The sequence below is a fragment of the Littorina saxatilis genome, linkage group LG4 (genome assembly GCF_037325665.1).
Source record: "Littorina saxatilis isolate snail1 linkage group LG4, US_GU_Lsax_2.0, whole genome shotgun sequence".
NCBI classification, from domain to species: domain Eukaryota; kingdom Metazoa; phylum Mollusca; class Gastropoda; order Littorinimorpha; family Littorinidae; genus Littorina; species Littorina saxatilis.
The window spans coordinates 36061174-36089075 of NC_090248.1; the positions used below are offsets into that span (position 1 = coordinate 36061174).

The 27902-nt window shown below is 40.1% G+C and overlaps 1 protein-coding gene and 1 long non-coding RNA gene across 3 annotated transcripts; one reads left to right on the top strand and one right to left on the bottom strand.

The window, feature by feature from the left end:
- Positions 1–149: 149 nt before the first annotated feature.
- Positions 150–8919, top strand: LOC138964619 (uncharacterized). Of its 2 annotated transcripts, none has more exons than XR_011455158.1 (3): positions 150–977; positions 2227–2302; positions 7099–8919. It is a non-coding gene; the product is annotated as an uncharacterized lncRNA (long non-coding RNA). The 2 variants fall into 2 exon arrangements; XR_011455157.1 differs by having other exon boundaries at positions 150–716.
- On the bottom strand, positions 6685–20615 carry LOC138964618 (HAUS augmin-like complex subunit 7). The gene is made up of 10 exons (XM_070336622.1): positions 20518–20615; positions 18587–18693; positions 17793–17872; positions 15643–15704; positions 14671–14804; positions 13071–13223; positions 12399–12501; positions 10530–10733; positions 8916–9018; positions 6685–7202 (listed from the first exon to the last, which is right to left on the bottom strand). The coding sequence occupies exons 1-10, from the start codon at positions 20569–20571 to the stop codon at positions 7087–7089; spliced, it is 1116 nt and encodes a 371-aa protein (XP_070192723.1). The 5' UTR covers positions 20572–20615; the 3' UTR covers positions 6685–7086.
- Positions 20616–27902: the final 7287 nt, after the last annotated feature.

The following is a 27902-nucleotide window of genomic DNA, read 5'->3' on the forward strand; positions in this document are numbered from 1 at the left end:
TTTTTCCGTGTTAATACTGGCTTCCGCACTATGCTGGGACGCACTGAATACGTTATTGCGAGGTAATTGGTCGATAGCTGCTTTGGCCCTTACTACTCCCTTTTGATTGGTTGTAGTGCAAAGCCTTATCACATGACTTTCATGTGTATTTCACAACACGACGTCGTTTCCACGCAATGCACAAACACATGTGGGACATTCTGTTCTCAGATACACAAGGAGAAAGACGCAAGAAAAACCGCTCTCGAACTTTTTGTATTCACCTGTCAAGTAACTGAAATCATCTCGTACATTTGTAACTGTTTGTTGATTTCTTGTGATTTGTGGAGAAGTGAAGCAGCTGAAATTGAAAACAAGTTTATTTCTGACTTTCCAACGAAAGTTCCAGATGACTGGTATGAGAACACGTGTCGTGAATCCTGCACAACTACGACGTCGCCGTCTGTTTCCTTTAACTCGAAAAATGTTGTACCCAGTGGGTAGATGTTCTGGGGACAACAGTTTCTACCCAAGAAAACACGATATGAGAGAGATGAACAATGATGATTTCTCTCCCAGGAAATCTGATGTTGAAGTTTTCTGCAATCAACAATATTCCTGGTGGTCCAGGAAAAAGCAACGTAGACATACACGTGGGACCAACGTCGACAAGACGAATACGAGGATGGGCGGACATAGATCATCGCCGTCACGGTCAGAGAAACCATCACGTGCAGGTCTGGTGATAACGTTTAGTAACTCTATTTTGGGTAGTGATTCAGACTCGAATCTCTTTTCCACCAGAAGGGTTGAGCTGAAAGCCTCAGCTCCTTCACAAATGACAGATACACTCACCATGGAGGAGAACGACCAAATTGCTAGTGCAGATTTTACTGTGGACACTAATAACAATGTTGACTGTCACTGCGAATCATACAGTGAAACCTGTCAGTGCCAGCAGTCGTACAGGTGTACATCATCAGATCGTGTTCAGACAGGTTCGTTATTCAACACACCGTCTAGATCGGAATCACATGAAGGCTACACACATACACAAAGTCAGACTGATAGTGACAAGAACGCTGACTGTGAGGAGTGGATGGTGGAGGATTTTGAAGCACAGTGGCAGGCAGGACTTGAGGATCTGAAAAAAATGAGTCCAGAACGTTACCGTTTCTATTGCGAAGAAGTTTAAAATTTCTTTTTCTTTTTTCATGCGGGTGCTTGTTTGTTTAACTTTAATTGTAATGGCTGTGACTGTGCGAGAGATCTTTGACTCAATGACTGTGAGAGATCTTTTGTGTTTACACGTCCGAGTCTTTATTTGACTGTTTTCTGTTTGTTGATGTAAACTTAGTAAAGATTAAAGTTTTGAATGTGTTGTATATATATATATATATACAGCTTCAGAAATAGAGGTTGGTAATCAGGATGCCATTTAAATTAAAAAAGAATGTAGATGACTTTTAAAAGACAGTATGGTTTGTAAATGTACCTAATTGACATTGCGGGTTACCTGAACATTGACAATGACGAAAGAAAGATTGTGTGTGTGTGTGTGTGTGTGTGCGCGCGCGCGCGCGCGTGTGTGTGTGTGTGCGCGCGTGTGTGTGCGTGCGTGTGTGGGTGTGTGCGACCATGTTTGAATTTATTCGGATTTAGTTCTCTTTCCTTGTTTGTATTATGATTGTGTAAGTGTAAAGCGCTCTGGGCTCGTCACCACGAGGTTTACGCGCTATATAAGTAATCGTTATTATTATTATTATTATTATTAATTGTAGTATGTGTAGAACTCGAAACCTGATGACTTGGTTCTTCAGTCAAATATTGGGATTGATGAAATCCTCATTTCAGTGTAGTCGGACTCAAAATGTACAGTTCAGTTTTAAAGTGTTAGTTTTAACCTCGTAATGGGACAATGAATGATCTATCAAATTCATTGAAGTTGATTTTAACACCCAAGCCAAGTCATCTTTTTCTGTAACGGAATAAGCGAGTTTTTATTGTAAATGATATGGTATAGTCTCGAGGTAGAGTGACTGTCAGTGCCAAAGACCATTTGTGATTATGCAAAGATTATGTGTTACAGGTACATAACAAAAATCTGTGAAATATGATTTGGAGAAATTCAAACGTTGAAAAATAAATTATTGTTGTCTTAAAAAGTTAAGATGTGTTCAGCTGTTTCGTCTTTCAGTGTGATGTCTTTTCAGTTGTTGACTAATGACAATCTGTTCTGTATTTCAGCCCAGAAACTGACATTCCAGTGTCAAAGTGGTTACAAGTGGAGCTGATTTGTGCTCAAGTCACTTGCCACGATAAGGTATAGTACTGGTGTTTGAGTCCAGTTTTCTTTCACTTGGAAGGGGTTGTCTCTGAGTCATGCAATCACACTGGTGTGTATTTGAATGTAATATGTTCTTAAAAAAATATTAAGGACCCGTCAAGAAAATGTACAAGTATTCTGTGTACATTCATGTTGCTACAGTGGACTATTTCATCAGTGTGCCAACTTTAGTTGAAAAATTACACAAATTGGTGAGCACCATTTATGACAAGGACCCTGTTGTATCACGTGCATATATCACAAATTGTTGCTCTAGCATGTTTAGTGTCGATTTTATAGGACTTTAATTTAAAACCACCCCATTTATCCCAAAAAGCAGAATCTTGCACGTTTAGCCTGGCACAATAAAAGTGACTAAAAGATTTTTAGGTCAACAGTAACAGTCCTTTTGTGAACTCTTAAAAGAAAAGGCAACGGGTAATTGGACTTGACATTTTTAAAGATTGTATTGTGTAAAATGTAATACATTTTTGATCCAACCTTAACCATTTTTGGCTCACGTAAGTGTATGCTAAACTTTGTCTGTCTGTGTGTGTGTGTGTGTGTGTGTATGTGTGTGATAGAAACTTTAACATTTGACTAAACACCGAAATACTAATTTTACCTGGTTATTATCCAAGCAACAGCTTCAAAATATTGAAGCAATGATCAACATTTCGTCGGCACGTATGAAGTTAAAGTGTGTATCCAAAGAAAACGGGTGTTGGGGGGGGTAAAAACAGCAGACTGGTTTGTGTCGTGTATGGTATGTAGACCAGGTCAGGGGTCAAGGTTAGGTCAGATCGCGTGAAGGATTGTGGTATAGATACAGTTATCACCGAGCTGCAGTTCACCGATTCGAAGAAGACGACTCATGATTTCACATTGTTCGGTTTCGTAGCTCCAGAAAAATAGATAAAGAAGATACCAAAGGAGATTTCCTACAGGTTAATCTGCACAGCGTGTTTCCAGTGTCTGCGCGAGGAAGCGCTGTCGAAAGCGCAGTGTCAATCTGGCCATCTGGCAGTCGTGTCCCCGTAAGTACTAAAAAGTAGGCTACAGACAGACAAATCTAGATCTAGTGTCTCGCACTCTTGCACCGGATCACTTATGCTTACTGTTTCTTTCTTTCTTTATTTGGTGTTTAACGTTGTTTTCAACCGTTCAAGGTTATATCGCGACGGTATGCTTATGGTGTGTGTGTATGTGTGACGGAGTGATTGAGTTTGTGTTACTGTTTGTCGATTTCTTACGTGAGCAGTGAAGGCTTCGCCTCTTGTTTAAAGAGTATACTGTTGGTGAAACACAAAGAGAGCATTTCATTTCCGTTAATGTTGTTACACCAGTTATGGTTTGCTTTGAATACTCGGAATGCATGACTGTGTACAACCCCTTCCATCATCTTCAATCTTGTCATACCTAATTCAAGGCATTTTCAGTCCTGTTTTGATGTGTGCAGGTCAGTTCACCCACATGTTTTATTTGATGTGTTTATCAAGATTTACAGAAAATGATAGAACAACTTACTGATCCTTCAATATGTCTAATGATGACTGTTCTAGTGTAAGCGTAGACACTGCCGTTGTTTTCATCCGATTCCAAATTGTGTGGGTCAGTTATTTAAACGCGCATGCACTGTTTGCCTGTTGTCTTTTTCAAAATTTCAATACATTTCACAGATTAAGCCTTGGACGTTAGAGTAGGCCCACGTTACACAAAAACATAGTCCAGCATTGTGGTATAGGTGAACTGGGCTGTGCATGCCGTACATGTTCTTGAATGATCAAGCAGGTTATGTTATTTTGAAACAGTTCATTTTTGAGACCTATCAATTGTTGACTGAAAAGGTGAACATTCTGCGAACAGCACCAAAACAAACACAGTTGTTTGACAAGCACAGCAAAACTCAATGCACAATATATGAGCAAGAAAGATGGGTTTTACTTATGATTATTAGCACAGCAAGGAAGATAGAGGGACTACCCTGAGCAGATGGTGAAGTGTGGGGAGGCGACCAACAGGTACACCGGCTTTCCTTTCCCTCCCAGTACTATATAGTATACATCCTCTCTGGTAAACATTGGCAAAGTGGTACCTGCGATATAAGACGCCCAACAGAAGGTGTCTTTTCCTCAGAGGGCCTCAAATCGCAGGTACAAATATTCGCCAAGTATTATGATTTTTGTCTGATATTAATGCAAAATGGAGATTATGTTGAACTTGGCGTTGTAAATTCAGAGTAATTTTTCTATTGCAGTCTTGGGCTCTGTATTTGCAGAACTTGCTCTTGTCCATAACAAGTCATGTTAATTATCATTCTTGTTGTGGAATCAGCTTTACAGATGCTTTTTACATTTAGTCAAGTTTTGACTAAATGTTTTAACAAAGAGGGGGAATCGAGACGAGGGTCGTGGTGTATACATGTGTGTGTCTGTCTGTGTGTGTGTTTAGAGCGATTCAGACTAAACTACTGGACCGAACTTTATGAAATTTGACATGAGAGTTCCTGGGAATGATATCCCCGGACGTTTTTCCTTTTTTCGATAAATGTCTTTGATGACGTCATATCCGGCTTTTTGTAAAAGTTGAGGCGGCACTGTCACACCCTTATTTTTCAATCAAATTGATTGAAATTTTGGCCAAGCAATCTTCGACGAAGGCCGGACTTCGGTATTGCATTTCATTTTGGTGGCTTAGAAATTAATTAATGACTTTGGTCATTACAAATCTGAAAATTGTAAAAAAAAAAAAATTTTTTATAAAACGATCCAAATTTATGTTCATCTTATTCTTCATCATTTTCTGATTCCAAAAACATATAAATATGTAATATTTGGATTAAAAACAAGCTCTAAAAATTAAAAATATAAAAATTATGATCAAAATTAAATTTCCAAAATCGTTTTAAAAACTATTTCATCTTATTCCTTGTCGGTTCCTGATTCCAAAAACATTCCCGCAGTGGGGCACTGCGGTTATGAAATTAAAGGCCCCTCCTGTTTTTGGAACCGCAGGAGCTTTCTAGTTTGCTGTTAGGTAGATTTTTGGTTCCTCTTTCCTGTCATGCTCTCTTTTTCTTCATGAATTCTTTTCTTTTTTCTGCCTTCTTGCTCATTCACCTGTATTTTTTCCAAAAATCTCTTCTCTTGCCGCTTGTCTCGCGATTCATGTATAGTTTAATCTGTTAGTGTTCTGATGTAAGTTCAGCAGTAGATAGGTTAAGCCTATTTTAACATACTGGAAACTGGTAATCTTCCAGTAGGTATTAATTTAGTTTTACTAAAGCCTGCTGGGACACAAGTAATGGGTTAGTGCATTTGTAAACAGGAATCGCTTGACAAGTGGCCCCCTTCATCCCCCCCTTCCTCGTCCTGATATGGCTCTGCGTAGTCGGCTGGACGTTAAGCAACAAATAAACAAACAAACAAAAATTCCAAAAACATATAGATATGAGATGTTTGGATTAAAAACACGCTCAGAAAGTTAAAAGGAAGAGAGGTACAGTAAAGCGTGCAATGAAGCACAGCGCAACCGCTACCCCGCCAAACAGGCTCGTCACTTTCACTGCCTTTACTATCGGCGGACTACGTTCATTTTCATTCTGTGAGTTCCACAGCTTGACTAAATGTAGTAATTTCGCCTTACGCGACTTGTTATTTACATGGGGTTAATACTTAAAAATAGAGGTAACTTTGCCGGCACCATTTTGATAACGAATGTGACGAGTATAGAAAGACAAATGTGGCGGCTGAATGTTTTCTTCAAACAAAGATGCACAGAAATTACCAAATTATGCTCCGTTTTGGAGCTTATTTTGTCAGTTCTTTTCACTAGAATTATTTGTCCATTGATAAGTGACTTGAATCAAATATGCAGACTTCTTTATGAAGATAACAGCTAGATAAAGTGAAGACAAAACAATGCGAATGGCAATGCAGTAACTTAATACAGCATGGGATTGTGTACCTTGAATTTTCAACGCTAAAGTTCAACAGTACCCACAGGGTGATGAAGAGAGAAAACTTTAAAGATGCAGGAGAACTCTTGGCAGTGTTGATTTTTTTAACTTCTTTGCTAGAGAATAGGATAAGATCTTTACAAAAAATAAGCAAGTATCACAGATGAAAATATTTACTTTGCCCATAAGCACGGAGTTTACTCTTGTAGGTATCGTCTTTCCGGCATGTATGATTATGTAAATTCAGTAAACAAATCCCCACTCTTCATAGAGTGCAGCCGCATTATTCCTTTTTGGTATGTGTCAAAGTGAAATTTAAAGGATGCTCTTGTCCCATGTGAAAAACTTGTCGGATCTGTGGTAATGAGAATACCTTCAGTTTTGAATTGGAAAAATCTAGGTTCACAAAAAATACAAGTGGTTCGATCATTTGTTCTTTATTTTCAATTGTCCATACATACAGCAGACATACACAGTTATCAGCGAACACTTATTACCTCCCTGATGGATCATTCACCGACTGAAAACAATTTAATACAGGCATACATTAAATATATTGTACATTCCTACTGAACAACCCACCAGTACCATTCACAGAACATTCCCAACCCCATTCAGATTTTCTTCCTCAACCATTTGAGGACACTCCAGGGTGACCACCTTATTAGGCACACAAAAAATAAAATGGTGGTTTAGGGAAAAAATAAGGTCTGTCTGGTTACCCAAAACCAACATTTTTTGTTGTGTGCCTTGCATCCCTTGTAGTGAAAAATAATTAGCAATGCATGTGACCTTGCAGGTGTGTATTTAAGGGTGTTGACCGTCACAATTTCAGCTGTGTTGAGCAGAGGCTGGTAGAGGAGTGCTCACGCTGAACAGAGTTCTCCAGTATGTCCACACACTCAAGGAAACTGTTGGCCGCTGCCTGGCTGGCCTCCACTGCAAAATGGTACAGAGTTTATGAGCTATCTTCTGATGTATGACAAAACGGTATAGAACGAGGTGTTTATGAGCTATCTTCTGCTGTATGATTAAATGGTACAGAGTTAGACGTTTATGAGCTACCTTCTGCTGTATGACTAAATGGTACAGAGTTAGATGTTTATGAGCTATCTTTTGCTGTATGACTAAATGGTACAGAGTTAGATGTTTATGAGCTATCTTTTGCTGTATGACTAAATGGTACAGAGTTGGACGTTTATGAGCTATCTTCTGCTGTATGACTAAATGGTACAGAGATAGACGTTTATGAGCTACCTTCTGCCGTATGACTAAATGGTAAAGAGTTAGGTGTTTGAGCTATCTTCTGCTATTTGACAAAACGGTATAGAACGAGGTGTTTATGAGCTATCTTCTGCTGTATGACTAAATGGTACAGTTAGGTGTTTATGAGCTATCTTCTGCTGTATGACTAAATGGTACAGAGTTTCTGAGCTATCTTCTGCTGTATGACAAAATGGTACAGAGTTTATGAGCTATCTTCTGCTGTATGACAAAACGGTATAGAACAAGGTGTTTATGAGCTATCTTCTGCTGTATGACTAAATGGTACAGAGTTAGGTGTTTATGAGCTATCTTCTGCTGTACGACAATGGTACAGTTAGGTGTTTATGAGCTATCTTCTGCTGTATGACTAAATGGTACAGAGTTAGGTGTTTATGAGCTATCTTCTGCTGTATGACTAAATGGTACAGAGTTAGGTGTTTATGAGCTATCTTCTGCTGTACGACAATGGTACAGTTAGGTGTTGATGAGCTATCTTCTGCTGCATGACAAAATGGTACAGAGGTAGGTGTTTATGAGCTTTCTTCTGCTGTATGACAAAATGGTATAGAGAAAGGTGTTGATGAGCTATTCTGCAGCATGATAACAGTACATGGCAAGAGACCCCGAAAGTAGGGGAAGGTAACTTCACACATACCATTTCTCTCAAGTATGGGGTTGCACCCTGACAAGCTTTTGAAAACATTTTTAAACCTGAAGGTAATTTTTATGCCGGCCTCAATGGCCAAGTGGATAAGAGGGGCTCCCATTCGGAAGGTTGAGTGTGGGAATCCTGGCCCTGTCTGGTGGGTTAAGGGTGGAGATTATTCCGAACTCCCTGGTCAACTTTTGTGCAGACCTGCTAGTGCCTTATCACCCTTCATGTGTACAGCAAGCACAAGACCAAGAAGGCAGAAAAAGATCATGTAATCCGTGTCGCTGGGATACAGAAACAGGATAATACCAAGCATGCATCCCCCCTATGGCGAAAGGCCAAACAGTAAAGACGGTGCCACAGGTACAGTAATAATCCACTGCAAACAAAACCTGTGTAGGTGGGAGTTTCAGCCCATGAACGCAGTATTTTCACTTTTAATGACATGATACTCCAGGTTAGGGAAGCGGGGTGATCACAAATTTAACAGTGATTGAACAGATATCTATGGAGGTCCACCAAAGATGCCTAAGCTTTCTTTTCTCAAGCAAGGCAAGTTGATTAATCCAAACACAACCAATAACCCTCAGCTGAATAGATGGTATTTTCTGTCTTCTCCAGGTCAGAGTAAAGGTAAGGAAGATGGTAGTTTACCCAAATGATCTGTTGGTATTTATGTTGGAGTGTTTGACTTGTATTTTAACTTGTTGAAAAAGTCAATAAAGGCATCATACCCAACATAGCCGAGTGTGTGTTATTCACTGCTTTTGCATGGCCCCTCGCTCCTTCTGTCAAATGTTGATGAGACTGGTGAATCTGGTGTAGTCCTTGCAACAACTGCAACAGAAAACACAATATTTTATTGCTCTGAGTACCTATTAATTTTTCTTCATACACATGCTTTTTAAACAAAGATTCAACTAAATCATTTAACGACAAAACTAATGAGTTGTAATTGAACTGAGCTAAAGGCACACTCTTTCCCATGTAATGTCAAGTGCTATAATTTGGGAAGTCGGTGAACAATGTCATGGATATTGGAACCAAACTATCTACAATCACAGAAATATTACATTTTTAATGTCCATGACATAGTTCACTGACTTTCCAAATGAAAGCACTGGGCATTATAATGCACACATTGCACATAAGATTTCATCACCAAACATACTGCCTAACAATGCGTACACACTCCTAATACCAAATGATATTGTCACAATCTATTTTGGGGGAAAATGCAGCACTTACCAGGAGTCCTGACATTTTTTGACCATGTTGGTAGCAACAGTGCAAACCATTATGTATCGATTGAACATTGATCTTCCTTCTTTGACCCATGTAACATCGGAGTCTGATAGAAACTCATATTCAGGCAGAAAGCCAAGACAACAAAACAGTGCATAGAAATCCTCCTTCATGTAATTCGATCGATACAAAATTGTATTTGTATTTTTTACCTAAAATATGACATTTTACACACGTCTCAACATTCATTGTTCACCTGGACCACTGGAGCAGTCTCGGAGGAACACTGACTGTCTTGATCTGTGAAAAATTTTGGTCAAAAATACAAATCGAGTATAGTAACTGAATTTTGCATTCATTTGTGGGGTTGTAGATACAATGGAAGAGAGACTGCTCACTCATGCTAATGGTGAAGCTGTAACTGTTAGCACAAGGAAACTTCAATTGTGGCTTCAATTTCTCTACTAAGCCAGGCCAAACAACGAGTGAGCAACCTCTTATCTTGCACTATCTCCAGCGAGTGAGCAACCTCTTATCTTGCACTATCTCCAGCGAGTGAGCAACCTCTTATCTTGCACTATCTCCAGACATATGCAATGTCTGGCCTTCACTACATGTACCAAGACACAGGAATTCTTAGACCACGCAACACAGATCTTTGTTTAAACAAAATTCAGCAGTCGACACATGCACTAATCATAGCTTATATCCACAAAGCACAAACATCTACCTTTGAGAACTCAACAGAAGGTGCATCAACAAATGTGTAAAACATGTAGGCTTTCAAGTTGAAGGGACAATTTCACAAGCTTTACAGTAAGTATCCACACACACGAATTATGTAACCAAAAAGAGCATAGTTCATAATCATGAATATAACTCTTGAGAACTCCACAGTCAGTGAATACTTTTGGAGGCAGGTCCAAGGTGAGAGGGCAGCAGGAGACGTGTATTTTAACTTGTTGAAAAGTCAAAAAAGACATGCACATGCATAATTCATAACCACATAGGACAAAACACACAGCGTTTACCTTTTGGTGCACACACGGGTATAAAGGCAGTTAACGCAATGCACACATACATTTCACAACCACAAAAATCACCTCTGAGAACTCGGTCGTGAGGTGGTGCACACGTTTGAAGGCGGGGCCGAGCTGAGACAGTACGGGCATAGACTTGTCACACCAGGGCTGCATCTCGTTCTCAAAGCAGTACGTAAAGCTGAGCACAAGCTGACTTAGTTCCCCCAGGACCAGGGCCAGTGACGTGCTGGCCCGCTCTAAGTGGCTCCCTGACTGCTCCGTTTCCTGCACACACACACACACAAAGAAGAGGGTAAGCAAAGATCTCTCATCATTTCATAAAACTGCGACCACGTAAGGGGAGATAAGCTCACCTTGTAAACTGGAATTCTCCAATAAAGAAAGCCAAAAATGAGAATCGAGTGAGCATAGAAATTGGGTTATATGTCTATATATATATACGACTTGTGTCTGTGTGTCTGTGTGTGAGTCTGTGTGTCTGTCTGTGTCTTCGCGATGCACGGCCAAAGTTCTCGATGGATCTGCTTCAAATTTGGTGGGCTTATTCACAGAGACCCCGGACACAACCTGATCGATGAGATATTTCAATACGGGCTCTCAGCGCGCCTGAACCGATTTTGGTTCCACCTCAGCTACCCGGGCCCCCATACCGACACACCAAAGCCGCTACACCACATCACAACGCCAAAGTTCTCGGTGGATCTTTTTCAAATTTGGACACCGTATTCAGCTACACCCCGGACACAATATCATCGATGAGATATTTCAACACGTGCTCTCAGCGCGCAGCGCTGAACCGATTTTGGTTTTTGTGTTCATTTCACCATTATAAGTAACTCTTCCTTATCTTCTCCAGGTTTTCAGCGTTTACCTCCCTTCCTTCGTATGGTGCACTATAGTATGAGTGGGGCATCTTCGGATATTCCCGGCGTTCTGTTACTATTTTTAGAAGGTCACCGCAGTGTCCAGAACGTAAATTGGACCCGTAAATTATCCTCACTGTAAAAGTGCAAAGGTCGAATCAATTTATAGCCACGCGAAAAATACACTGTCATCTATCTCTCTATATATACGGCTTCTCTGTGTTTGTGTGTGTGTGTGTGTGTGTGTCTCTCTCTCTATGTGGGCAACACCTGTGGATTGTTCAGTTCTGTTTGTGATGTGGTCTGGCGGCTTTTGTGTATTTGTATGTACTGGCCTTCCTTTGAGAAGCCATAACAGATCAAAAGGGCTTAGAGATAAGCTCTAAATTGCTCAATCCTGTTTGAGTGGAGTTCGCCTCCAAAGGTGATTAACACGGTTACATTCGTCGACAAGGATGGGACTCGATATGGTCAGGAATGGCATTATGGCCACTGAATCATTTTCGTGCTGTTCCCATTCCACGAATCTGGGAGGGACCTAAGCTTGGCGGCTCTAAGTACTTCTTCCCGGCGAAGCCGGCTACCCGGCGAAGCGGGTATTCATTCTAGTACATATATATATATACAAAACTTGCAAACAAAACTTTTAAGAAGAAACCATTGTCTTCAAAGAAAAGAAGCAACAACTACTTGATACAGAAAAACATTTAAATCTGAACAGGAAACAGTGGCAGTATGGCTGACTAGTTCGTATTTTCTTTCCCTGGTGCTTTCCATGCTCGACCTAGTTCACTGTGTGTATGAATAAACAGATTTTTCCCCCCCCCCCCTAAACTTCAGATTCATGCTAGAGTCCTCAAATAGCTTAGAAAACAGACCTATCTTCAGTTTGCTGTGGATGAGTAAACAAATTATTTCCCCGCTAAACTTCAGATTCATGCTAGAGTCCTCAAATAACCTGGAAAACAGACCTATCTTGCACACACACACACACACACACTGGAAAAGTAGTTGTCAATTGACATCTGTGTGTCTAAGTCAGACACTAAACTTGACCCTCACTTACTATTTCTTCACATTCCTTCAGTGCTTCCAGTCTGCCTGCAAGACACTTCTCCGCTCCCTGGCACATTTCTGTCAGCTTGACCACTGAAGGGGGGTCTGGGAGGCTGTTGCACAGATATGATGTAAACATAATGTAAACCAGATCAAATTTCAGCCAAAGAAATGAGAGTTTGCCAAATGAGGGCGCAGAACTACCTGTTCTACCACATCCACTTAACTTTGCTTATCATGCTCACTGCAGGCCAAACTGCAATTTTAAGATCTCAGAAACAAATGGGAAGTAACTGCTTTAAATGCTTATGTCATGTACAATAGAGTACATGAGATTTATGCGGAACCTATCTCATGGCACCTGAGAGAACAAGAAACATGGAAATGAAAAAGCGATTTTAATTTTCAAATATCAGGTGCCAGGAGATTGGTTCCGCATTATTAACTCTCACTCTCTGTAAAGCAAATGCTGTATGCATTTAGATCGTTTACTTCCCTTTGTTTCTCAGATCTTAAACTAGCGCTCTGCTTCGTTTGTTTAAGATTCTGCAATTCAATGAGAACAGTGGTACCTCTGCAATAAAACTTGAACGGATTGCGTATGATCACTGACATCTCGGAATGACTGAAGGGCTTCAGTCTTGTCACTTGAGCAAAATAAATAAGTAAACTTCTTGCTCACATGTCTGTTTTGTTTTTCTGCAAGAGGCGTCTGATGTCGTGCGGAATGAGGTCCACTGTAGGTTTCAGCATGACCGCCGGCAAATGGGAGCTGGCCACTGCGTCCATGTAGCGACAGTCGGCAGTCACCTGATCTTCAAGGGCGCGTGATTCACTGTAAGGTCAAGCGAAAGGAAAGGGTATCATATTAAGCACATAACGGGCAACAGAATACACGATGTTTTATTGCCCAGAGTGGGTATCATATTTAGCACACAACAGGCAACAGAATACACAATGTTTTATTGCCCACAGTTGGTATATTAAGCAGGCAATAGGCAACAGAATATACAATGTTTTATTACCCGGAGTGGGGCGGGGATGTAGCTCAGTCGGTAGCGCGCTGGATTTGTATCCAGTTGGCGGCCGCTATCAGCGTGAGTTCGTCCCCACGTTCGGCGAGAGATTTATTTCTCAGAGTCAACTTTGTGTGCAGACTCTCCTCGGTGTACGAACACCCCCGTGTGTACACGCAAGCACAAGACCAAGTGCGCACGAAAAAGATCCTGTAATCCATGTCAGAGTTCGGTGGGTTATAGAAACACGAAAATACCCGGCATGCTTCCTCCGAAAACGGCGAATAGCTGCCTAAATGGCGGGGTAAAAACGGTCATACACGTAAAATTCCACTCGTGCAAAAAACACGAGTGTACGTGGGAGTTTCAGCCCACGAACGCAGAAGAAGAAGAAGAAGATTACCCGGAGTGGGTATCATATTAAGCACACAACAGGCAACAGAATACACAATGTTTTATTACCTGGAGTGGGTATTATATTAAGCACATAACACCTGGAAACAGAATACACAATGTTTTATTGCCCAGAGTTCCTATTAATTTTTCTTCACACTCTGAAACATACACAATCTTTTAAACAAAGAATAAATCATTAAACAAAACTATGAAGCGGATGAGCTATCACTGAACCAAGCTAAAGGCACACTCCTTCCCATGTGAACATACACAGCAGAGTTAGTTGTTTGTCGCAATGGTAGGTCTAAGCTGATGGGCAGCTTGTAATCGCTCAGTCTCGCTTGGACTAGCTTGCCTCAATGTCTGGGGCACTTACTCTGCCACACCACTTGAAATGGGCGGTTCTGGTGAGGTTATGCCCCTACTTTCTTTCGGCTGGTAACAGGCGGAACCTCGCAGCAAGATCACACGACAAAGAAAAAAAAACGTGCATTGGTCCAAAATACATGTTGCTTTGGTAACAGTTTGTGTGTAAGTCGTGCATTTTATACGGTAAAAAGAAAATGGTAACAGGCAGAACCTCGCGGCAAGATCACTGGAGTTGTCTCGCGTTATCACCCCAAAGCGCTCATTCTCGACAGTTATTTTTGGAAAATGTCTATGGGTGGACCAAAGGGTATTTTTAAAGCTCCAGACATCATTCTTTCTTGAGATCCCCAGACTGCAACATTTCCTCAAAATATTTGGGGGCAGGGGGGATGCTTTAATGTTCTTATTTTTAAAATTTGATTTTTGATTTTGTTACAATTTTAGAAATGGGACTTGCGCAGAAATCAAAAGTTTACTCAGCCCTCATTCATAAGCTCTTACCAGATGATGCCAGGGCTGAGCAGGGACTTGCTGAGGGGATCCTCGGCAGCGTCGTTGATGATCACCACGTCCAGAAGCTGCTCAAAGAAGGCTGTCTGCTTCTTGACCGCACTACTGCCCGATGTCTCAACGCCCTGAATGGCAAACAACGACTGCTTGTTATGAGACAGTACAAGGCAAAACGATACAGTAGAACTTTCTCCTGAGAGAATGTAATGTACTCATACTTTATACATGTCTCAACACCCTGAATGGCAAACAACGACTGCTTGTGAAGAGACAGTACAAGGCAAAACGATACAGTAGAACTTGCTCCTGAGAGAAATGTAATGTACTCACACTTTAAAAATAGACTGCCTAGGTCAGAACTCGTCTTGATGTCAAAAATACTTTAATAAATACAGGTGTCGAAGCTGTTACAGTTGCCAGATAGTGCACTGACGGGACATGGTACAATATGTGCAATCAAATAAGCCTTATTACTTTCAGCTCCAAAACATGTTTTTGCATTGAACTTGTTGCAGTAAACTGGACTGCCCCCTACCACCCCCCCCCCCCCCCCTTTCCAAGGCCATCTGATTGTGGGTTTTCTTTTCTTTCATATGACAGTTGCTTTGTCAGAATGTCTGGTCATACATAAGGCCAAAAAAAAAAATAGGTCTGTTTACGGTAACCCGACCGACCCTAGTTTTTTCGCGCGACCCTACTTTTTTTTGGCATTTGGAAAAAAAAAATCTTGTTTTTTTGGCAAAATAACGTAAAAATATGGTTTTTTGGAGAAGAAAAAAAATAAATCCCGACCTACCGACCCTATTCTTTTGGCCTATGTTACCGTAAACAGACCTATTTTTTTTGTGTGCCTAACATAGATCTGTAAATTAATCATGACTCTCTCTCCTTGAACACCTGATTTTCTCACATTTTGGGAGGTTTTGAAAGAGTTTACCACTGTCAACAACAGCCCTTACTCACCCTGATCAGGTCCACATCGTCGTATTTGCAGAGACCAATCGTACTGCAAACATAAAGCAGTCCTGAAAAACAAAAAATCAAAATCAACAAAAATCATCTTGCCTACACGAGCTAAACCATACCAATGGCACCACGTCTAAAACTGACTAACTCATATTGCAACACAATCTTTGCCTACACAAGCTAAAACATACCCATTGCACAGCACTTTCTTCTTCTAGTTTGCTTCAGTGGCTGGCACAGCGTCTAAAACTGATTCACTTAAATTGTAACTAAATCTAAGTACTTATGTAGGGTTATAAACAAATGCGAAGACTAGCTAAGATTTTTCTTGTTTCATGGTTTTCAGCTCAAGAAGCTGATTTCAACTGATTTGTATAGATTTGCAAGGGCTGATTTTAGCAGACGTTAGAAGTCTGACACAACACCGTGTGAAATGAAGCAATGACTGGGTGGCCGAGTGGTAACGCACTTGCGCTCGGAAGCGAGAGGTTGCGAGTTCGACCCTGGGTCAGGGCGTTAGCAATTTTCTCCCCCCTTTCCTAACCTAGGTGGTGGGTTCAATTGCTAGTCTTTCGGATGAGACGAAAAACCGAGGTCCCTTCGTGTACACTACATTGGGGTGTGCTCGTTAAAGATCCCACGATTGACAAAAGGGTCTTTCCTGGCAAAATTGTATAGGCATAGATAAAAAATGTCCACCAAAATACCCGTGTGACTTGGAATAATAGGCCGTGAAAAGTAGGATATATGCCCCGAAATGGCTGCGATCTGCTGGTCGATGTGAATGCGTGATGTATTGTGTAAAAAATTCCATCTCACACGGCATAAATAGATCCCTGCGCCTTGAGTCCGAGTCTGGAGATACGCGCGCGATATAAGACTTCATATAACAATGAAGAGTCATTAACTATGAGCAACTTTAACTTGTACTGCAGTGCAGTCAACCCTGACCAAGATGGAAGGGACCCAAAATTGGATGTCACAGTCATTATGCAAATCAAGGAGGAGATTATAAGAAAAATATGAAAAACTAAAATTGAAATAAAAACGAAAGACAGAAAAGCAAAGTAAAGTTGCTGGGACTTGTTGGTACAGTGGAACCCCCCTTTTAAGACCCCCTCCCTTTGAAGACCCTGTTTTCTCAGACTTTTTGTTCATAACCTCTGTAAATTTACCCCCATTTTAAGACACCCTCCTTTATAAGTTCTGATTTTCTCAGATTTTTTAGGTCTTAAAAGGGGGGTACCACTGACATGGTAATGAGTGCTTCTATCTTTATATATATATATACGACTTGTGTCTGTGTGTCTGTTCGCGATGCGCGGCCAAGGTTCTCGATGGATCTGTTTCAAATTTGGTGGGCATATTCAGGTACACCCGGGACAGGACACAACCCGGTCGATGAGATATTTCAACACGTGCTCTCAGCGCGCAGCGCTGAACCGATTTTTTTTTTTCTGGATCCACTACCAGTAACTCTTCCTTATCTTCTCCAGTGTTTTCAGCGTTTATCTCCCTTCCTTCGTGTGGCGTCAATACATATTCTCGTTTCTATTTTTAGAAGGTCACTGTCGACAACGCTCAATCCATATTCCCGTTATACTATTTTTAGAAGGTCACTGTCCCGGCGAAGCCGGGTATTACTCTTCCTTATAAATCTTCTTCAGTGTTTTGCGCGTTTATCTCCCTTCCTTCGTGCGGTGCGCCGGCAAAGCCGGCGTACACCCGGCAAAGCCGGGTCCCGGGCGCAGCCAGGTATTCGGCTCGACTTCTTCCCGGCGAAGCCGTACCCGGCGAAGCGGGTATTCATCTAGTATTTATATATATATATACGGCTTCTGTGTCTGTGTCTCTGTGTGTGTGTGTGTGGAGGCAACACCTGTGGATTGTAGAGTTCTGTTTGTGATGGGGTCTGGCGGCTTTTGTCTGTCTGTATGTTCTGGCATTTGAGAAGCCATAACAGATAATATAGGGCTTAGAAATAAGCTCTAAAATTCTCAATCCCGTTTGAGAGGACTTCGCCTTCAAAGATGAATGTGGTGAACCGCCACGCTGTCTGTCTCTGTCTCACGATTCACCCCGGCGAAGCCGGGTATTCCTCTAGTATTACATATATGATAGAGTGAGAAAAAAAGGAATGATCTTACTCTGGATTCTGGAATCCATCTTGGAGCCAGAGGCAGCCGCTTGTGGGTTGTCCACCAACTCTGCAAGCTTCAAGTCATATCTGAAAGTGAAAGTTATAAGGAATCAACAATAATGGTTCACTTGCATCCAAAATAAAGACAGAATAAAAGTTTAGAGTTGCCAAAAAGAATTGTACATAATATTATTAAAAACATTTGTTTTTTTAAATGCACATCAAATTCACATTATTTGGACAGAAGTAAATCAGAAATGGCAAAAAGCTCATTGCAGGTAACACTAACAGTAGCAGCTCGACTTACTGTCAAGATCCAGAAACGCAAAGTTTAGGCCAGGTATTGGTCACTGAAGCATTAAAAGTAGAAATGACTGATTAGGCCCCCCCCAAAAAATAGTCTGTTTACGGTAACCCGACCGACCCTATTTTTTTCGCGCGACCCTAGACTTTTTTTTGGCATTTGGGAAAAAAATAAATAAAATAAATAAATTAAAAAAAATAACGTAAAAATATGTTTTTGGGAGAAAAAAAAAAAGAAAAAAATCCCGACCTACCGACCCTATTCTTTTGGCCTATGTTACCGTAAACAGACCTATTTTTCTTTTTGCCTTATTTTGGCTGGCACTGACAGTTATAGTCAGGTGAGCCTTCAGATTTTTTGACACTGACAGGCTGGTTAAGACTAAGAGATGAATTCACAGACAGCAATTTTGAAAATGACAACTGATTCAGTCAACAGACCAATTCAATACCGGTTCTAGACCTGTGGATGTAAAGGAAAAATTAAATAGAATTTACTTTGATAGCAGCCACTGCAGCAGACGAATTCTGGGTTCTCCAGGTCTGAACACCAAATCTGTGATCCACGAGTCATCTGCTCCATCCACATAGGGACAATCCAGGGCCTGTAAACACAAATGAGTCTTCTGCAGTAGGATTGTATGATACCTCCACCCAAATGCATACCTGCATGTGAGTTACGTATGGCACATAAGCAATAGACCTTTTCGGTATCTGAGCAGCTCTCGCAAGACACGCTCTTTGTTGTGCTTTGAACATCGCGAGAACTTCGAACCTTGGCTTGTGCAGCTCGCACGAGATCGCTGTACCGCATGCTTTGCTATGCTCTGAAGTTTGCGAGAGATTACGAGAGCTTGGAATACCGATAGGGTCTATTAAGTGGGCAGATTCTCGAGCTAGCATTGTGTCTTGAGTTATAGTAGTAATAGTACACATAGGTCAGTGGGCTGAGAGAAGGAAAGCATTAATCCTGCTATCACTATTGACAGCTGATTTATTGAGGCAATCCTTATAAATGCAGGACAACTATCCTCACTGGTTGGTGTGTGAAGGGTGTAGAAAGTGGATAGTGTACCCATGGAAAAGAACAACAGGAGTGCATGGGTTGATAGACAAGCTACTGTTTTTTTTCTCACGATTCGCCATGGAGCCCAGTTTCAGGCACTGGACACTGCAGGCTAGCATACCACCCAGTTCTTTTCTTTTTTTTCTCTCTTTTTTTTTAACCTCAGTTGCATGCAGGTTTGCTACTACAATTATTTTTTGCCTTTTTATTATATTTTGGGTTTTTTTGTTTTGTTTTTTGTGTGGCTTGGAGCAAACCTTCTTCATAGGTCTTTTCTTTTCAGATGTGTACAATTTTTAAATCAATAAACCTTATCAGTAAACTAATATGTTCAAATAAATAAATAAATAAAAATAATCATAACATAAATTTATTCCTAATGTTCAGCTCAGTTTCCAATACACCAAATCTTTTTTAACACTCAACTTATACCAGGCCCCTGAGGGTTAAGTCCCTTTGAAAAATAAATAATATTTCAAGGGGTGTCCCATATCTAAATTTACTTATACACATTTTTCCAATCAAGATTAAATGGGTAAGATACTTAAACATTTCATGTGTCAAACCATTCTTATCTCGCACATAAATCAGCACATCTGTTGCTTGTAAAATAATTGCTATGTTATATCGATTGTAGAACAATGTTTCAACATGCTTCCACAAATGGTGAATTTTACTGCAATAGAAAAAGAAATGTTCAATATAATCAACTTGTTCAATACAGTATGGACATTTATCATTATTTGCGAGTCCCATTTTTAAGAGGAGAATATTGGTTGGGTATATATTGTGTAATATCTTCCACTGTAATTCTTTTAGTCTGGTTTCTGTTGTTGTTTCTTTTGCATTAAGCCAAACTTTTTCTTCAATACTAATACCAAGTTTGTTCAGCCAAAATCGAACACAGCAGGGTGGACTATATACCACCCAGTTCTATCTGGCACAGCTGAGGGACTGGGCCCCAAGGATTCAGTATAATTTATAAATTAGTCAATTTTAGTTTTTACAAACAGGACGAACATAGCAAGAGCGATATATATATATGCTTGTACCTTGTTTGCATCACGGTAATCTGTTCACAACAATTTAACCTGCGAGAAAGAGTGACACGATGAGGATGTAGCTCTTGACTAGTTTGCAGTTAATGAGTTATGAATTTGTTAGGTAGGCTATTATTTGAGTACGGCCCGACCGCAATCGCTTGAACTGAAGTCCAATCCCTTTTGTCAGTGCGACTCACTTTGCCCCTGTTTCATACCAAACGATCACTTAAAAATCCAAAACTTAAAAGTCATAAACTGTTCACCTACAAATACATTTAAAAAAAGTATACAACTAAATGTACATGCACAGATTTACACACGTTCAGTCGGGTTTTTAAGCTCTGGACCAGTTGCTGCTTTGAAACACCTGCCATCTTGCATGTTGTCAAGGGAAGTTACGCCGAAGGAGGCCTTTCCCATATTCTCGGTTTTCTCCCTTACACCTCTCTCTCTCTCTCTCTCTCTCTCTCTCTCTCTCTCTCTCTCTCTCTCTCTCTCTCCATCCCCGCTCCTCCGCCCCCTCCCTCCCTCTCTGCTGATAATATTTTATTTTTTTGGTTTTTAAAGTAGCCTGGTAGCCTTAGGGTGAAGGCCAGATGCAAAAAAGCACTCAGTATAATTATATGTCTATGCTTATTTTTACCCTCGAAAATAAAGGACAGTCATTGTCGATTGTCATTGTCTCTCTATAAGAGTTTGATGGTTTTATGAACTCGACACACACTAGTTCCAGAACAACGAGCAGCAGCAGTGAATGACTGACTACCTAGCTAGAAGTGGAGTTAAAAAGGAAGGGGTGGGTGGGGCGGTGTATCTAGTCACACTCAATGAAAGCAGCAATCAACCAGCAACAACAAATGATAAAGGGAAGGGCCGGGATGCTGTACATGTTTTGAGTGCATGCATACGCCAACACTATAACTGTGCTGCAACGGAACAAGTGAAGAACTTGACCAACGAGTAAAATCTCGTGCAAGCAAGGCCAATCAGTACAGTGGAAACCCCCTTTTAAGACCTCCAAAAATGTGAGAAAATCAGGTCTTAAAAAGGAGGGAGTCTTAAAATGGGGGTCAATTAATAAATGTTATGAATAGAACATCTGAAAAAGTAAGGTCTTAAACAGAGGAAGTCTTAAATTAGGGAGGGGGGGGGGGGTCACAGGGGCGGGGTTCCACTGTAGTGAATCATGTACAGATTCAACTGAGGCATATATTATGCACAGCCACTCAGTCATGACTGATCATAGTTTGTCGGGCCTTATACAATACACATGATGATGATGATGATGACAACATGATCCACTCTCTTTTAATGTTAAGAATAAAATTCAAACTTGACAAATGAATTGAGTGACTGAATAAGTTATGCAGATCCAATTCAAGCAAAATGTGGAAACTGACAGTTGATGGGACGTTGTATGTGCTTCCCGGCCTACTGCATTTCTTCCGATAAACTAAACTAAACTAAACTAAACTAAACTATTAATTCACTGATGTTATTACTTCACCGTCTGAATAAGGAAGCGCAAGTTAGCCTATATGTCCGGACTTCAGTGTCGAGTAAGCCGCACTCATGTACATCTCTAGTGCGTTTCCTTTCCTGCAGACAGAGGATTTGGGATCTACACACAAAAAACAGAAAATCTGGCAAATTTACCTGTGCATATTGTGAAGTGAATTGACACTAATATTCTGTAATATTGAATTTGTGTTCTACTCCTTGTGCTTTTTGTTCAAGATAGGCAAATGCAACGTAGTCCGACCGGCCTAGACTTGAAACTCTTTTTTTCTCAACTGACCAAAACAGCTTCATGGACATAGTTCATGACGTAACATGCATCCTTCATGAATTCGAGTTTCCATACGGACAAACCTGACAACGGACCTCACTGAGGCTCAACTGAAGGAAATGAAAAAAATTGTGTTTTTTTCTTTATACTATAAAACATAAGTTTACTGACTGTACATGCCAAGAGACAAAATAAATCCATTTTCACACAAAGTTTGATCTTCTTTTTATCACTAACTTTTTCTCAAACGGTTAGTAATCAACAAGTAAGTAGCTTTTTTTTTCTTTTTTTTCTCTCCAAGAGCACATTTATAAGTTTATCTTGTTGTGCTCCTTTATTATAACATTCAATTAAGTAAGTAGCTTTAACGCAAATCCACAAACTCTGTTCACTGCTTGAGGAACGATCGAACGAAACATGCATCTATACGTGGTACGCTTTAAACACTGAAAACTGGTCAGAACTTGACTTTCAACTCAAACCCAGGAATTTTCCGTTCGCTGCTTGAGAAACTCACTATATAAACTGAACGCACACGAGAGGTACCGTTTTTACAGGCATAGCTTTCAAACGCGTGCACTTCAGTTTCAAGCACCCGTCCTGTGTTGAGAGGTGGTAGTAAATCTGACGCTGATTGCAAAGCAAATATGGACATAGCCGGCTTTCTTTTCAGTTGCTTGAAGTTTGAGTTGTTCAGTTTAGTAAATAGACGAAACACTAAGGGGCAAAGCGATCATTAAAGGTATGCATGTCCTTATCACAGACTTACTGTGAAACGAGATACCCCTTGCTCCTCGACATGATTTATACCTTTTCACATGAGATTGAAGATTTTTAAAGAGATTTAAAGTAAGAAGTGTGAAAAGATATGAGCTTTTGAGATTCTTCTTCATTTTACAGCGATAGACCTCAAGGTAAACAGTTTCAAACACGTAGACGACCGTGTGATCTCAGAGAGGAAACAAATTTGCACCGACGGTCCCGCATAGCCATAATTATCCGGGGTTGAAGGGACGTTGAAATAACAACCCAACAAACCTTCATGTGTAAGCAAACCTGCGCATCAATATAATGATGTCAGCTCAGGCGGTAAAGACTACGATAATCCTTCGATATATGCACACACTAAAAATCTAGTAACCGCGGGTTGCTTCTGATCGGAATTGGAATTTTGTGTTGAGCAAATTTTGTGCCATGTAGGTCTATGTCAGCCTGCAACAACAACAAACAAGTCGCGTAAGGTGAAATTACTACATTTAGTCAAGCTGTGGAACTCACAGAATGAAATTGAACGTAGTCCGCCGCTAGTGCAAAAGGCAGTGAAAGTGACGAGCCTGTTTGGCGCGGTAGCGGTTGCGCTGTGGTTCATAGCACGCTTTACTGTACCTCTCTTCGTTTTAACTTTCTGAGCGTGTTTTTAATCCAAACATATCATATCTATATGTTTTTGGAATCAGGAACCGACAAGGAATAAGATGAAAGTGTTTTTAAATTGATTTCGAACATTTAATTTTGATAATAATTTTTAATTTGTTTAATTTTCAGAGCTTGTTTTTAATCCAAATATAACATATTTATATGTTTTTGGAATCAGAAAATGATGAAGAATAAGATGAACGTAAATTTGGATCGTTTTATAACAAAACATTTTTTTTTACAATTTTCAGATTTTTAATGACCAAAGTCATTAATTAATTTTTAAGCCACCAAGCTGAAATGCAATACCAAACCCCGGCCTTCGTCGAAGATTGCTTGGCCAAAATTTCAATCAATTTGATTGAAAAATGAGGGTGTGACAGTGCCGCCTCAACTTTTACAAAAAGCCGGATATGACGTCATCAAAGACATTTATCGAAAAAATGAAAAAAACGTCCGGGGATATCATACCCAGAAACTCATGTAAAATGTCATAAAGATCGGTGCAGCAGTTTACTCTGAATCGCTCTACACACACACACGCACACACACACACACATACACACACACATACACCATGACCCTCGTCTCGATTCCCCCTCTATGTTAAAACATTTAGTCAAAACTTGACTAAATGTAAAAACAAGTCGCGTAAGGCGAAAATGCAACATTTAGTCAAGCTCAGTCGAACTCACATTCGATTTTGATGATAACTTTATTTAGCAAAGTAATTAACTTTTTTTAAGCTTCCAAGCTTAAATGCAATTCCATTGTCCGGACTAAGTCAAAGATTTCAATCAATTTGGTTGGAAAATGAGGATGTCACAGTGCCGCCTCAACGTTCACTAAAAGTCGGACATGACGTCATCAAAGACATTTTTTCGATAAATGTCGCGGACGAAAAAAAGAAAAACAAATCTGGAGAATTTGTATGTAAAGCTTTATGAAGATCGCTCTATTGTTTTCTCAGAATCGCTCCACACACAAAAAAACCACACACACACACACACACACACACACACACACACACACACACACACACACACACACACACACACACACTTACGTACACACACGCACCACCACCACCTCCACCACCACCACCCTCGTCTCGATTCTGGTCTATCTCAAAACATTTTAGTCAAAACTTGACCTAATGCAAAAACGATGTTCGTTCAAGATAGGGTAATCTCCATGAAAAGAAATCCTTCTATATTGTGTATTAAGGAAAGAATTAAAGGCGTGACATTCAAACACACACCTTAAAATTATACGATATGGTTGCACGACGTCTTACAAACTCACGGATCCTTTTCAGCGAGATTGTACAGAAGCTGTTTTGCGGATATTTTAATGTCATTTTTTTCTCTATAAAATACAACTCATTTTTTTTTAATGGCACGGCACACATGCGTGAATCGATGGCAGGGGTAAACCCAATTGTTTAACGCACGCCAAGACACACTGTTTGAAAAGAAAGTGGTCTCCACTCCACACGCTTTTTTTTTTATAGTAAATTTGTCATTGAATTCTACTTTCTCTATGACGTTTCCGATTGAAGTTGTCACTCCCGCATGCAACAATTTTAAATCGTTGAGACCCTTCCATTTAGCACTAATAAAAGAAAGGCGTGGAATTCAAACGCACACCATTGAAATTATGACGTTACCGATTGAAGTATCACTCCCACATGCATACATTTTAAATGATCGTTGAGACCCTTCCATTCAGCACTAATAAACAAGTCGCGTAAGGCGAAAATACAACATTTAGTCAAGTAGCTGTCGAACTCACAGAATGAAACTGAACGCAATGCAACGCAGCAAGACCGTATACTCGTAGCATCGTCAGTCCACTGCTCACGGCAAAGGCAGTGAAATTGACAAGAAGAGCGGGGTAGTAGTTGCGCTGAGAATGATAGCACGCTTTTCTGTATGGAAAATAAGATGAACGTAAATTTGGATCGTTTTATAAATTATAAAGTCATTAATTAATTTTTAAGCCACCAAGCTGAAATGCAATACCGAAGTCCGGGCTTCGTCGAAGATTACTTGACCAAAATTTCAACCAATTTGGTTGAAAAATGAGGGCGTGACAGTGCCGCCTCAACTTTCACGAAAAGCCGGATATGACGTCATCAAAGACATTTATCAAAAAAATGAAAAAAACGTTCGGGGATTTCATACCCAGGAACTCTCATGTCAAATTTCATAAAGATCGGTCCAGTAGTTTAGTCTGAATCGCTCTACACACACATACAGACACACACGCACACACACACACTCGCACACACACACGCACGCACGCACGCACGCACATACACCACGACCCTCGTCTCGATTCCCCCCTCTACGTTAAAACATTTAGTCAAAACTTGACTAAATGTAAAAACAAGTCGCGTAAGGCGAAAATACAACATTTAGTCAAGTAGCTGTCGAACTCACAGAATGAAACTGAACGCAATGCAACGCAGCTAGACCGTATACTCGTAGCATCGTCAGTCCACCGCTCACGGCATAGGCAGTGAAATTGACAAGAAGAGCGGGGTAGTAGTTGCGCTGGGAAGGATAGCACGCTTTTCTGTACCTCTCTTCGTTTTAACTTTCTGAGCGTGTTTTTAATCCAAACATATCATATCTATATGTTTTTGGAATCAGGAACCGACAAGGAATATGATGAAAGTGTTTTTAAATTGATTTGGAAAATTTAATTTTGATAATAATTTTTATATATTTAATTTTCAGAGCTTGTTGTTAATCCAAATATAACATATTTATATGTTTTTGGAATCAACAAATAATGGAGAATAAGATGAACGTAAATTTGGATCGTTTTATAAAAATTTTTTTTTTTTACAATTTTCAGATTTTTAATGACCAAAGTCATTAATTAATTTTTAAGCCACCACGCTGAAATGCAATACCGAAGTCCGGGCTTCGTCGAACATTACTTGACCAAAATTTCAACCAATTTGGTTGAAAAATGAGGGCGTGACAGTGCCGCCTCAACTTTCACGAAAAGCCGGATATGACGTCATCAAAGATATTTATCAAAAAAATGAAAAAAACGTCTGAGGATATCATACCCAGGAACTCTCATGTCAAATTTCATAAAGATCGGTCCAGTAGTTTGGTCTGAATCGCTCTACACGCACGCACACACACACACACACACATACACCACGACCCTCGTCTCGATTCCCCCCTCGATGTTAAAACATTTAGTCATAACTTGACTAAATGTAAACAAGTCGCGTAAGGCGAAAATACAATATTTAGTCAAGTAGCTGTCGAACTCACAGAATGAAACTGAACGCAATGCCATTTTTCAGCAAGACCGTATACTCGTAGCATCGTCAGTCCACCGCTCATGGCAAAGGCAGTGAAATTGACAAGAAGGATAGCACGCTTTTCTGTACCTCTCTTTGTTTTAACTTTCTGAGCGTGTTTTTAATCCAAACATATCATATCTATATGTTTTTGGAATCAGGAACCGACCAGGAATAAGATGAAAGTGTTTTTAAATTGATTTCGACAATTTAATTTTGATAATAATTTTTATATATTTAATTTTCAGAGCTTGTTTTTAATCCGAATATAACATATTTATATGTTTTTGGAATCAGCAAATGATGGAGAATAAGATAAACGTAAATTTGGATCGTTTTATAAATTTTTATTTTTTTTTACAATTTTCAGATTTTTAATGACCAAAGTCATTAATTAATTTTTAAGCCACCAAGCTGAAATGCAATACCGAACCCCGGGCTTCGTCGAAGATTACTTGACCAAAATTTCAACCAATTTGGTTGAAAAATGAGGGCGTGACAGTGCCGCCTCAACTTTCACGAAAAGCCGGATATGACGTCATCAAAGACATTTATCAAAAAAATGAAAAAAACGTTCGGGGATTTCATACCCAGGAACTCTCATGTCAAATTTCATAAAGATCGGTCCAGTAGTTTAGTCTGAATCGCTCTACACACACACACAGACACACACACACACACACACACACACACACACACACACACATACACCACGACCCTCGTCTCGATTCCCCCCTCTACGTTAAAATATTTAGTCAAAACTTGACTAAATATAAAAAGGCGTGGATTTCAAACGCACGCCATTAACATTGAAATTTATGAGAATTCCTACACGACATCGTTAATAACCCTGTGTACTATCAAGCCAGAGGCAATACTGCAGTTTTGACGAACGAAAATACTTCTTTTATTGCGGACAGTTGAATGCCAAATTTTTATTTGGATAAAAATTCAAAACCAAAAAGTTTGTGGCATGGTACACATGCGTGACCCGGGGTCAGGGTGCGTACACGTACACCCATGTGAGCGCATATAAAGATAATTATATCGGCTGAAAAGAAAGTAGTCTTCGCTATATATCACATTTGTCCGTCTTCTTCTTCTTGTCGATCACACTAGTTATATTGTCAGCCCGGACAGCGAGACGAATGATGCCGTCTTCTCCAGGTCTT